The 12,986-nt window shown below is 34.1% G+C and overlaps 2 protein-coding genes across 2 annotated transcripts in view; one reads left to right on the top strand and one right to left on the bottom strand.

Moving 5' to 3' along the window:
* LOC108976983 (tyrosine-protein kinase transmembrane receptor Ror) overlaps positions 1 to 3,898 on the top strand; it is a 5,835-nt gene extending 1,937 nt beyond the window's left edge. The window contains exons 3-9 of the mRNA XM_018946448.1: positions 651 to 796; positions 868 to 1,515; positions 1,575 to 1,788; positions 2,489 to 2,696; positions 2,758 to 3,205; positions 3,291 to 3,423; positions 3,489 to 3,898. Of these exons, the coding sequence (XP_018801993.1) occupies positions 651 to 796; positions 868 to 1,515; positions 1,575 to 1,788; positions 2,489 to 2,696; positions 2,758 to 3,205; positions 3,291 to 3,423; positions 3,489 to 3,728 (2,037 nt within the window). The 3' untranslated portion in view covers positions 3,729 to 3,898. The remainder of the gene's footprint in view (positions 1 to 650; positions 797 to 867; positions 1,516 to 1,574; positions 1,789 to 2,488; positions 2,697 to 2,757; positions 3,206 to 3,290; positions 3,424 to 3,488) is intronic.
* Positions 1 to 12,893, bottom strand: part of LOC108976982 (calcineurin-binding protein cabin-1-like) — a 23,099-nt gene extending 10,206 nt beyond the window's left edge. The window contains exons 1-17 of the mRNA XM_018946447.1: positions 12,704 to 12,893; positions 12,521 to 12,634; positions 11,936 to 12,055; positions 10,872 to 11,869; positions 10,650 to 10,803; positions 9,565 to 9,686; positions 9,348 to 9,464; positions 8,640 to 8,930; positions 8,391 to 8,574; positions 8,136 to 8,292; positions 7,920 to 8,079; positions 7,596 to 7,839; positions 7,026 to 7,525; positions 6,783 to 6,956; positions 6,503 to 6,713; positions 5,598 to 5,829; positions 5,277 to 5,530 (exon numbers count right to left, since the gene is read on the bottom strand). Of these exons, the coding sequence (XP_018801992.1) occupies positions 5,277 to 5,530; positions 5,598 to 5,829; positions 6,503 to 6,713; positions 6,783 to 6,956; positions 7,026 to 7,525; positions 7,596 to 7,839; positions 7,920 to 8,079; positions 8,136 to 8,292; positions 8,391 to 8,574; positions 8,640 to 8,930; positions 9,348 to 9,464; positions 9,565 to 9,686; positions 10,650 to 10,803; positions 10,872 to 11,869; positions 11,936 to 12,055; positions 12,521 to 12,634; positions 12,704 to 12,781 (4,110 nt within the window). The 5' untranslated portion in view covers positions 12,782 to 12,893. The remainder of the gene's footprint in view (positions 1 to 5,276; positions 5,531 to 5,597; positions 5,830 to 6,502; positions 6,714 to 6,782; positions 6,957 to 7,025; positions 7,526 to 7,595; positions 7,840 to 7,919; positions 8,080 to 8,135; positions 8,293 to 8,390; positions 8,575 to 8,639; positions 8,931 to 9,347; positions 9,465 to 9,564; positions 9,687 to 10,649; positions 10,804 to 10,871; positions 11,870 to 11,935; positions 12,056 to 12,520; positions 12,635 to 12,703) is intronic.
* Between the last annotated feature and the right edge of the window lie 93 nt (positions 12,894 to 12,986).

The following is a 12,986-nucleotide window of genomic DNA, read 5'->3' as shown; positions in this document are numbered from 1 at the left end:
AAATTAATAAAAACAAAATTGAAAAAATAAAAACATAAATCGTTAAATAAATTTAAGTTACTGTTAAAATTTCTCAAACAAAATTAAAAAAAATTTGTGGGGCCTTACTTATTTCATCGGAAAATTTTTGTCCACCAAATTATAGTTTTATAGCTAATTTAGTGCTTAGTTATGACACATTATAGATTTTTGGGTTAATGGCGTTTTGTGGGCGCGGGTGTGGTCCGAATACGCCCATCTACGAACTCGTGGTATTTTGTACTAAACAACCGGCGTACCAAGTTTCATCGAGATAGACAGACAAACAGACAGACAGACAGGCGACCAATCCGGTTTCAACTCGTCTCGTCATCCTAATCATTTATTTATATATAACCCCATACCTGTCTCGATTAGTTTTAGGTGATACATACAACTGCTAGGTGAACAGTCCGAGTCAAATTTGATCTGGAGTGTGTTTAGTGGGCTTACATGTCATTTCTCCATCTTAAGCATACAGGAATTGCTTTACATTCAAAAAGAAATTTTGGATAGTTTTAAAGCATACAATTTCAGCCTGTAGAATTCTATATATTTCATTAGCAAATATTTTACTTAAATTAAATAATATTATTAAATTAAAATTATTTAATTTTTTTAAAAATATTTAGATACCAGCCGGCATATGTCAAATTTATTACGGTACAGTATGTGAGAAGTACTTAAAGAACCAAAGCGTCTTCGTGCCGCCAAATCTGTCACTCAACGAAATCGAAGAGCGTCTCAAAGCAGCCTATGGCGTCATAAAGGAATCCAAGTATGTGCATATAAATAAAATATATATGCAAATAAAAGTGTATTTAATTATAAACAAACTATTAATTGCAGGGATATGAATCCGAACTGCCGCGTATATGCACTGCCAAGCCTTTGCTTCAGCTCACTGCCACTCTGCCGCACGCCAGAACGCACAAATTTACTCTACTTCTCCAATCGCGCCGCACAAAAGGATCGCAAATCGAAAAAGAATAATGTCACACACGAGACAAGTGCCAGCACTGAGAATCATTTAACCGGTTATCGACGACCGCGTTTTCTCGACAAAAACATCAAAGATCGACGTTCGTTTCTGAAACGTAAATCGACCATAGCTTACGATGATGTCTTCTCCGCGGAGATTTCGAGTCAATATCCACCAACAAGAGAATCGGAAAATTTACGCCGCATTTGTCGTGACGAATGCGAATTGCTAGAGAATGAATTGTGTCAGAAAGAGTATGCGATTGCAAAAAGGCATCCGGTTTTGGGACAAAAGCTACCATTAGAAGAATGTCAAAGTTTGCCACGTTCAAATGATTGCTCATCGTTGGGCATCACCATCGATGTAAATCCCGAACAGGATTGTTATTGGGAGAACGGTGCTGGTTACCGTGGAACGTTAGCGTGGTCGAGCACAGGTAAAACATGTCTGCGTTGGTCTTGGCTAATGAAGGAGATCTCAGACTTTCCAGAATTGGCGGGACAAAATTATTGCCGGTAAACAGAGTTCGTTATATATATGTACATAAAAATTTATGTTTATTTTGGCTTTGTAGAAATCCCGGCAATGTGGAGGAGCGACCTTGGTGCTTTGTGGATGACAAATCGTTTGAGAAAATTATCGAATTATGTGATATACCAAAATGTGCTGATAAAATGTGGTTCTACATCTTTGTGACAATTGGCACTGTAATTGGTTGTGTTATATTTTATATGGTCTATGTGTGTGTGAAGAAGCGACGCGAGGGCGGTATGACGAACATACAAAATGTGAGTAGACAAGAAAAACGTTAACAACAACAATAATCTTACCAAATTTAGTAAAGATATCTTATTAAAAAGAAGTTTTCCATATAAGGACTTATTTTTATCGGTCAGTTTGTATGACAGCTATAGGCTATAGTGGTCCGACCTGAATAATTTCTTCGGTGATTGCAAGATTGCCTTAGATAAGAATTCATACCAATTTTTGTAAGGATTCTTTGAGAAATAAAAAGGTTTTTCATACAAGGATTAGATTTTGATCGGTTAGTTTGTATGGCAGCTATATGCTATAGTTATCTGATGATACCAATTTGGTATTGGAGATTGTACAGTGACCTCGGACAGTAATCTATTTCAAATTTTGTGAAGATATTTTGCCAAATAAAAAAGTTTCCATACAAGAACTCGATTTTTAACGGTCAGTTTGTATGGCAGCTATATGCTATAGTTGTCCGATCATAACAATTTATTCGGAGATTGAATAGCTGTCTTGGAAAGTTGTCTGTGCTGAATTTCATTAAGATATCTTGTCAAATAATCAGTTTATATGGCAGATATATGCCATATAGTAACAATTTGATCGGAAATTGTAACTTTGCTTCGGAAAATAATCAGTAATATATGTATTTCGAACTTGAAAGTCTTTCCCTTATACTAATTATTAATGAAAAAACTGTAAAAATAATTTAATAATTCTTTCTCACAGATCAACACACCAAATGCGGATAAAAATATTTATGGCAACTCACAAGTGAACTCGTCATTGGAAATGACACGTTTGAATAGCAATACAACAAATGAGCAGCAGCCCTCTATGTTTTCACAAAATCTCGAGAGAAGCTCATTGCTGCGAGTGCCACAGTATACGCTACAAGATATGGAATTTGTTGAGGAATTGGGAGAGGGTGCATTTGGTATGTAAAAATAAGTAAATTTTACACCAACAACCAATAATAAATTTCACATGCTTTACAGGCAAAGTGTATAAGGGTCAGCTGACACAAATGAATGGCGAGAAAATATTCGTGGCAGTTAAGGCGTTAAAAGAGAATGCCTCACTCAAAACACAACAGGATTTTCGACGTGAAATCGAACTGATCTCCGACTTGAAACACGACAATATCGTTTGCATTTTGGGTGTGGTGCTGAACAAGGAGCCCTACTGTATGCTCTTCGAGTACATGTCGAATGGCGATCTGCACGAGTTTCTCATCGCCAATTCACCGAGTGAAAATAAGTCGCTAACACAATTGGAATTCCTAAAGATCTCACTGCAGATTAGTGAAGGCATGGAATATTTGTCAAGTCATCATTATGTGCATCGCGATTTGGCAGCACGAAATTGCTTGGTTGGTGACAAACTCACAGTTAAAATCTCGGATTTCGGACTCTCTAGAGATATTTATAGCTCTGATTATTACAGGTAAGGGTTAAAATTATATATATTGCTAAAAATAAACAAAAAAATAAATATGTATACATATATGTATATATATTTTTTGTTGCAGAGTACAATCGAAATCACTTTTGCCGGTTAGATGGATGCCATCCGAATCGATTTTATATGGCAAATTTACAACTGAGAGTGACGTTTGGTCTTTCGGTGTGGTGTTATGGGAGATTTATAGCTACGGCATGCAGGTATAAAAATTACAACCCTTTAAATGCGTTGTTTCTACTAAACAATTTGCTATTTCATTTTCCAGCCATACTATGGTCATAGTAATCAGGAGGTTATAAATTTAGTACGCTCACGACAATTACTATCATGTCCCGAGGCATGCCCGACAGCGGTTTATTCGCTTATGATCGAATGTTGGCATGAGCAGTCCGTGCGAAGGCCCTCCTTTTCGGAGATCGCTCATCGCTTGAAGGTGTGGTATCAAGGACAAGTCAAGCTGAACTCCACACCGACACTAACAATTAAGGCTTCCCCGAATACTTGAAATTTAATTTAACAAAAAATATTTGTACTCTTTTTATTATAAAAATCCAGTAGTCTTTTGGTAATATTTGTACATTTATACTACTTATACTGTATAACACATACGATATGTAAAAACAAAAAAAAAAAAAACTACAAAAAACACATTTCATGCACAAGTAAGAATTTAAAGAAGGCAAAAAATATATCAGTAAACTCTTTAAGATTTCTTGAGAAAAGTATGAAAATTAATTTTATTTGTTAAACGGAAACTATGTTTAATTTTGAATTTTTTCCCGAAGCACTTTGCTATCGATTGAATTTCTAGTCGAAGTGTCAACAAAATTGTGCAGAAAATACGATACTAAGTCGCGAATGGACAACAGACACCAGAAAATTAATAAATTCTCTTTAAAAGCAGTTTTCAACTAGAAAAACTAAAGCTTCTTTAGGACTTAATGAGAACCACATTATTATAAATATTTGAATTTTAGGAATATAGAACAGTTGATTCAAGTCGAGGTTTTTTTTCAATAGCCTTTTTTTGACAGATCACGCGTGAGTCGTGTAAAGTTGTCATATTATTTTTATTCAGTTTGAAATTTGTTCATGAAAAGACTTACGCTTGAGCAACGTTTACAATTCTTTAAATATGTATTTCGCGGGTTTCGCTCAACTTATGATCAACATAATCAGCCTACTGAGCGTACTATTCACAACACCATCACTCATCTTGAGACCCAGCATTCATTGTTGGATAATATTCGACCGAATAGATGAGGCCAGCATGCAGTGGAAAAAATTTAGCAGCCGTAGCTGAAAATGTACACGAAGGCCGCGGATAATCGACTCGGCGCCGGTCCAAGTTGGTGCGGCTTGTGGGTCGGTGGAATCATGGGTCCATATTTTTTCAAAAATGTTGCCTGTGAGAACGGAACAGTTATAGCGCCAAACTATTTTATTTAGGCGTCTACACCAGACTATCCCCTAATATTTTTTTTGCATAACCTCAAAATTTATGTGAAAATTTCAAGTTAACAAGTTTTTGGTTTTTTAGTTTTATCTTTTTTCTTTTATGGAATTTTGGTTAAGCTAACCTTTTTATGCCCTAAGGACATTTTAATTTTTTTTATTTAAAATACTTATTTTTTCACTTTATTTTAACTTAGTTTGAGGTAGGGACCCTTAATTCCAGTAGAAAATTCTCACCTCACCTTCTTTTAAGTGGCAGGGTTCCTCGTTGATATAAAAATATACATTGCCATGGCCGGTTTTCACATTGAACGCAAATATGTCAAGAGCCTAATAAGGATTCGAAACTATTTATGTTTTTTATCTGCCTGTTTTGGTATTTCTAAATGCTTTAAAAACGTACACTGTCTAGTTGCACCTCTAATGCTGTTTTGTATATTATAACAATATTAATGCGATCGTTACTAGCAATGAACAGTATTTCAGCTTCCCTGTAGTTTTAAACTCACATAACCCAAAGTCAAATTAATCGCATCTGAATTCTTTTTCGCATATATACGCTTAAATATGCATTAGTCATAGAAAAAGTTTCACTTACCTCCGACTCACGGCGTGAGGGATTGCTTTTACTAACCGCAGCTTTCTCAACATTCAACTCTTGTGCCGGTACAGTAACTTTGGGTGCTTCTCTCTCCTTGGCATTTTGTTCTTCTACTTCTTCTTTCGTTGCCTCCGTACGCATAGCCGGACTGCAGTTTGCATCGAAATTTGGCTTCTTGCAAGTTTTCGCTATTTTTGCTTGATCACCCTTGTCAATGACTACTTTGCGCTTCAACGCATTTAAACTGTTGCCTGCAAGTTTCAATAAAATAAAATTTTTTAGTAAATATATTTGGTACATGTATAACTGTTTATTTACCATCGATTTTTGCTTTATTAAAAGCAAAAGGACTGCTTGCCAAGCTCTTTAAAACGTTGCTTAGATGATTACCAATATCGCGTGAAATTTCTTTTTGGCTTCCCATGAATTTTATGATCGATGCATTTGTCCGATAGAAAATTTCCAAGGCCTCGACAGACAACGTTGTTGGATTGCTATGATTAATCTTGATGGGATAAGTAGCATTGCTTTCATACAGATTATTGGCAGCCTAAAAAGAAAATATCATTAGTTAGTGAAAAGTTTGACGTTTACAAAAAACTCTTAAAATAAAAATCGGGAAGAAATACCTTCAAATAAAAATTTAAATATTTTATACGAAAAAATACCTTCAAATACCTTCAAATAAAAATATGTTTTGGGAAAAGATAACTTCAAATAAAAAATCCAATAAATTTTAGGAAAAAATATTTTCTAGTAAAAATTCGATTAAGTTTTAGGAAAAAATACCTTCAAATAAAATTTCAAATATGTTTTAGGAAAAAAAAATACCCTCAAATACTTTCATATAAAAATTCAAATATGTTTTAGGAAAAAAAAATATGAAAATTAATGAAAATACCTTAAATAACAATTCACACATGCTTTAGGAAAAATTACTTTAAAATAAAAACTTAAATTTGTTTTAGGAAAAAATACCTTCAAAAATAAAATACCCTCGATTAAAAATTAAAACATGTTTTAGAAAAAAATACCATCGAATAGAAGCTCAAATATGTTTAGGAAATATTACCTTCATATAAAAATTAAAATTGCTTCAGAAAAAAGACATCAAATAAAAAATCTAATATGTTTTCACATAAAAATTCCTTTAACAAGGTTGAAATCTATTTAGGGAAAAATAAATTCTAATAAAAATTCAAATATGTATTAAGAAAAATTACCTTCAAATAAAAATTCAGAAAAATTTTAGGGTGGTCTTTTTGCTTTTCAGCAATTTTTCCCAACATATACTGGCATAACCATTTCTCCTCATGTGAGTCTTCATTCTCCTCGCCCTCTGTTTGCTCTGTGTTTTGTAAAGCAGCAGCCAAGGAAAAACAGTTGTGTGCTATATTCAATGCGCGAACCTTGCGTGTCTGCAGCAGTGATGATCTTCAAAAATAAGTAAATGAAACAATTAATAGTAATTAACACAAGTACTGTTATGTGGGTGTCGCTTACTGCTCGGCTGTTAAACTTTCGGCTGAATTCTTGAGTTGTCGTGAGCAATACGAATGCATTGTGTAGGTGAATGAGCCATATTCTATCCAAAGCAGCGTTTGTTGACGATTCAAACAAATGCACATTTCGAAACAGCGAATTGTATCTTCGGATTCTGCTAACACATTATTGGGACTAAAAAAATAAAACAAAAAAAGTTAGGTTAGGAGTTAGTTATTTGCAAATTAAACTAAATATGCTTACTTGAGTGGAGTCAATCCGTTAAGTCTTGTTTCGATTTTACTCGCCTTAGACAAAGCCATGCCGGCCCACGAATCGAAGCGTGTGGGACTTATTGTCAAATCCAAAGTATAGTACTTGATAGCTTTCGAAAAATCGCGATTTTTGAAATAATAATCAGCTAGTAAATAGAAAATGCAGCGTATTTTATATGGCAGTGAAGTATGGGCTGGTTCTAGTGTTTCAAAATCATTTCCTTTAATGAATTCCAGTATCTTCGTTGTGGCTGGCGTTGGATCCAATTCGTTCGGCATTAAGGCGACAATTTTTAGGAAAAATTGTTCCAAATCAGCTGTTATTGAATCCAATTTATAAGAATTTATTTCAGGTAAACATTCCGGTTTGTATAAGTCAAATGCTTGTACTGCCTTCGCCCACGTCAATTCGACATTTGTGGCCTCATGATCCTCTAGATGGCGTGAACGCGCCTTCTTTTGCGGATAACCGTACAAACAAAAAGTCACCTGCGAAATAAGAGCATATGTAGAAAAATTGCGATTTTATTGCCAAGCCTTGCAGTTATTTTCCACTTACTTGCTCCAAATATTCGTAGAGTGTATCGCGACATGCGTCATAGAGTGGCGCTCGGATTATCGGCACAATAACATCCAAAATATAAAGCAAAAAATCGCCATTGTTACGGGTGCAAGCTTGAAATTTCCCCAAAAACTCATGTGCTGTAAATAATAATGTAAATGAACTTGGCAAAGGTTCCTCTTCTCCCTCAGCATCGCTACTAGTTTTACATTTGGCCACAGTTAAAGTGTTATTCTCATCACTAAAAAGCGTAAAAATTAAAATAAGGATTTGTTACTTGTTATTATTATACTTATTTATAAAAACAAATATTGCTATTACCTCAAGAGAATTTGATGTAAAATGACGAAAGGTCGTTTCATATTGAACTCGTGCTCTGGATTACTATTTTTATCGACGGGCTGATTTATATCCAGATGAAAGGACAGCACGCAAATCGTATTCTGCACGAGACGAGCCAGCGTCTCTTCAAGGCAAAGCACTAAAAAATGTTTTATTTTTTCATCAATTTAGTTTAAACTTGTATAATACACTTACAAATATCGGTGCCTTCGTTTAAAATTATTACTTCTATATATGAATATATATAATTTAATGCAACCGACCACAATTCCTGCTGACGTATTTTGCTTGTTTCCTTCATATATTTAACAACGGTAAAGTGCAAACATTTCTCAGCCCATTTCATGCAGTCCTAGAATATTAAGTTTGGCAAGTTTTTCATTAATTATTGAATGTTATTACTTTTTAAATGCGTGTTTTGCAATTTAAAACCGCAGCGCAAGCGCTCACCTCAAAAGCAGCCATATTCCAAAGCGATTGTAGTAGAATTTCGACTTGAGTCTTAAAATTTTTCACCCAATTTTCACAGTTTTCGACTTCCACATCATTGCATAAGTTTTCCGTTAGTATTTGCACAATTTCTTGCCATTTTTCATCTTCAAACAGTTTCGGTATCTTGCTCAATGAAATGCGCCTGAAAATATGCTTGTTATATATTGACATATAAAAAAAAATAAGAATTTTAAATATAAAACTTACCTTTTAAAAACCGTTATAGTTTCTTGCAACACATATTTTGTTATACATTTTGAGTTTAAATTCGGTAAATGTAGTATATATTCATTATCATAAGAAAGTGTGATAATTTCGGCTTGGTTCTCCAAACAAGCAATACATTTTTCCAACTCATTGCGTATGTCAAACCATAGGTACTCTAAATTGATCAGACGTAATTTGTATTGATTGAATGCTTGGCCGAGTGCCACCAAAGCAGTGCCGGATCTGAAAGCCAATTGATCGAAGACTTGCTTCCATATGGGTGATAGATCGCTGAAAAACAAAAATAAACATACAGGAAACACTATTATGAAGCTATTAGACTAAGATTTAAGTTATCGAGAATAAAGTTTTGGTGATACTCTAATTTTTTTAAAAATAATTTAGGATTTTTTTATTATAAAGCTTTTAGGACAGAAATTTAAGTTTTTGTTACTAATGTTTTTAATAAATTTTTTTTAAAGCTATTAGGAGTAAAATTTAAGATTCGATTTTTTAATTAAAATGATTTATAATTTAGGCTTTTATTTAAAACTTTTTAAAATTTTACTTACTTTACTAAAATTGAAGTTGGAGTAACAGGAGTAACAATTTTTAATTAAAAAATATTTTAATATTATATGACTCGTTCGTATTAAAGTGACTTTTTAATTCCGATTTTGATTTTAAAATTAAATTTTCAATACTTACGCATCCTGTGATATTTTGATAGTATAGTCGAATTCTAGATAAAGAATCGAGATCCGGAAAAATGTTTCAATATCTTCAACGCTCTTCTGGTTCCATGGTGAACAATCAAAATTATCCCTTTAGAATAAAAAAATAAATTAATTTGAATTATAAATATATGTATGTAAAATCTATGTCTATCTCAATAAAAATTATACAAAGCCATTATTTAACTCACAAATAAATACGAAATATCTCCAGATATAAAACGCGTATGTCATCAGGCACACCTTTTGTCCAGAATGACGAGATGCATTTGAGCCATTCGAAAACCAGAAGGGGAGGATCCAGAGTTTGGGCCTGTATAATTGATATAATGAAAAGTTAAAAATAAATAAAAACAAGACAAAACGTTCATTAAATCTGCAATGAAGCAATAATACCCTTCACAAGAGAATTTTTTGAGTATGAAAAGATTACAGCTTTATGATATCAACTGTTCGGACAAATGAGCAGCTTCTTGCGATGAAGGACATATGATAATTTCAGATGATTATATCAAAAACTGAGCGGTTAGTTCGCGTTATACAGACAGACATGCATGTTGTTGTTGTTGCAGTGGCAGAAAACATTCCTGAAGTAATTTCCAGGAATGGTGTCGGTTTGAGAGTCCTTAGTCGGATAAAAAATCTGGGTTAGTTCCAGTTAAATTGATTGGGTGTTACAAACTACTACTGCTACTGTGATCAAATTGAAAGGTGAATTTGGTCCATTTCATTTGCTTCAAAGTAATTCCTCCGCTGCAAGCAGGACTTATGGCCACGAATTTTCCAGTCATAATAGCACTTGGAAAAATTCTCCGTCGTGATGGCCATCAGAGCTTTCTTCGATTCAGCTTTTATATCCTCAATTGAGTCAAAACGATTTCCTCGGGTGGTCATGTGAATTTGCTGAAATCCAGAAGTAACACGAAGGTGGTGGAATTGTGCGAATGCGGTGGTTGTGACACGATATTACTTGAAATTGTGGCGAAATGATCACGAATAACCAATGCAGTATGAGATGGTGCATTATCACACTTCTTTGTTCAATAAATTCAGACATAATAACAATCGAAGAATTCACTTTTAGAGCCTCACAAAACGACGCGTATCACATTTCATTTTGACGTGAAATTTACCATAGATGTCACTAATAGTAAAAACAATTTACCGATTCGAAAAACAAGCGAAGTATAAATAAAAAAATTCACCTTTCAATTAGCAGAGTAGTACACCACAAATGTCTATAAAAGTAAATCACTATCAGCTTCTTTCGTTTTACCTCAATTTTCGCAACAAACTCATTAAAAAATTCACGCGTTATTTCCTGAAACGTCTCATTTGACATTATTTCACTGCAAGTTTTGCATTTTTCATCACTAATTTTTTCGTTGTTGTTAACAGTACCAAAAGGCCACCCTGCATCCAAGTTAACACTAAAAAAATATAAATAATGTAAATAAAAAATGTATATTCGTTTATTTCAGCGGTAGTAATAGCTTACCTCGCATACTTGGCGAAAATCTTTCGTAGTATGCCTTTTAACGAAGTATCCACTTCGACACGATCTGTTGTGACTTTTTTTCGCGAGTTATAACGTCGATTTTTGTGCCAACCCCACTGCTCTAGAAAATGTAAATCACTGCAACGTCTACGTGGTTTGGGCTTATTTGATTCGGAATTGTTAGAAGATTTCTCATAATTATCCGCTTCGTCTGGTGAATTTTCCGATACTTTCTTCGTTTGCTCTGCATCACTTGTTGGTGGTGTATTGTTAACGTTGGACTCTGCTGGCGCAACATTCGTTACATTAGTGCTACTCAGTTCTGTATCTGGTACTACTTCCATATTGTCATTGGAATTACTACTGGATGCAGCGCTTATTTCGGTTTGTATACAACTCTCTTGTTGTGGAACATTTTCGATTTTACACGTATTATTGCTATCAGCCAATATATCTTTTAAACATAAAAGCTTAATTAATATTCTGCCATTTTCTTGCATATACTGATATAAGGCCACTATATACTGTCCTAAAGTTACCCAGTTTAACTCTTTAACACAGATCTTTTGCACAATTTCATCAGGCAGTGCAAAGTTTGTGGTATCCGTTTTTGAATCATCGTTGCGGTAGTTGCGTGGGAAAGCACTTTCTTTTGTCCACGTAGAGCGGGGTTTCAAACTCTTCGGTATCGGTCCATACATATCTTCACAAAGCTGCATAGATGATTTAAAAGTATCCGATATTTCATATAGAATTTTGGCAGCGCGTTCATAGGTGGGATCTCTGGTGTATAATTTCAAAGCGTAGCCATATGCGCCGATTATATTGTGATTCTCACATAGCGTGCGTAACATTCCATCAGCGGCACTCCAATGCTGTGCATTGCAACGTAGGCAACGCTCAAAGGCGAACTCGGCCAACTCTATTGCTTTTAGCTTTAGTGCCAGCTGACCAAAACGATGCATGGTGTGTACATCTGTGTCGTCTAATTGTGTAGCCTAAAATGATTATGTTTTACGTTAAATTATTGGCTTGGCATATGTTATAAATTTTGCTACAATTACCATTATGTAATGCTCCAAAGCCAGTTCATTCTCTTCTTTCTCCTCGTATATGAAAGCAATATTTTTATGACAATTGTATCTAATCGTACGTAGTTTTCCATTTGGATCTTCCTCAAGAAGCTAGAAAACGTAATGAAAATAGAAATCGTTTTAATAAATATAAAATGGGAAGAAACGTTAACGCCGATTACACCGAAGCTATAATACACTTCACCAAAATGAGTTTCTATAGGTACAAGTACTTGATTTCGCTCAGTATCTGCAACATTTATTTCTAGATGTTACAAATTTCGTTAAAAAATTAATATACCCCTTAATTAATGTTGCTTAATACGCGATTTAAGATCAAAATAATATTAACTATAGTTTGGGGTTTCACATTGAAAAATTCTGAGTACAAACGACACCTTGATAGCTCAACAAGGGCATTCTCAGAAGAAATACAAGCCCAGTTTGATTATTTAATTTATATCATTGAAAATTTCCACAAAAGTATACGTTGTCCGCGGTATCTCATGTTGCACGAAATATTTTTTTAGATGCACCAATTTACAAACTTTAAAAAGAGTAAACATTTATGCAAACCTCATTGAGCACTTGAGTTTCCAACAGCTGACTTAACAAAGAAAGTGCCGACTTTACATCTCCCTTCCATTTTAAGTTTATTGCCTTTAAATATTCGGCTTCAGCGATTGCTTCCTGCAATATATAGTTTTTAAAAATAAACAAAGCAGTATTAATAATAAACAAACAATCAAAGAATGTTACCTGCGCTTCCTTTGTAACCACAATTTGATCTTCGGGCTCTTCATTGCATTCTTCGTTAAGTGCAACTATTCTAATCATTACTTTATCTTTTGTTACTCTGCCAGAGCAAATATATTGACCTATATCAGTCGATTTGCGTTATTTAATACGAATCGCAAACAATATTTATAAAACGAAACTTTCGCATATTAGTGATGTGAAGATATCAAAGTTTTTAACCGGCATTAAAGATGATAGCGCAAACGATAAATTTGTATCAAACTATGGATTTAAAATTTATATT

This window comes from Bactrocera latifrons, unplaced genomic scaffold, assembly GCF_001853355.1.
Source record: "Bactrocera latifrons isolate USDA-ARS-PBARC rearing strain unplaced genomic scaffold, ASM185335v1 scaffold_82, whole genome shotgun sequence".
Taxonomy (NCBI): Eukaryota; Metazoa; Arthropoda; class Insecta; order Diptera; family Tephritidae; genus Bactrocera; species Bactrocera latifrons.
This window is presented reverse-complemented; position numbering and strand designations above follow the sequence as displayed.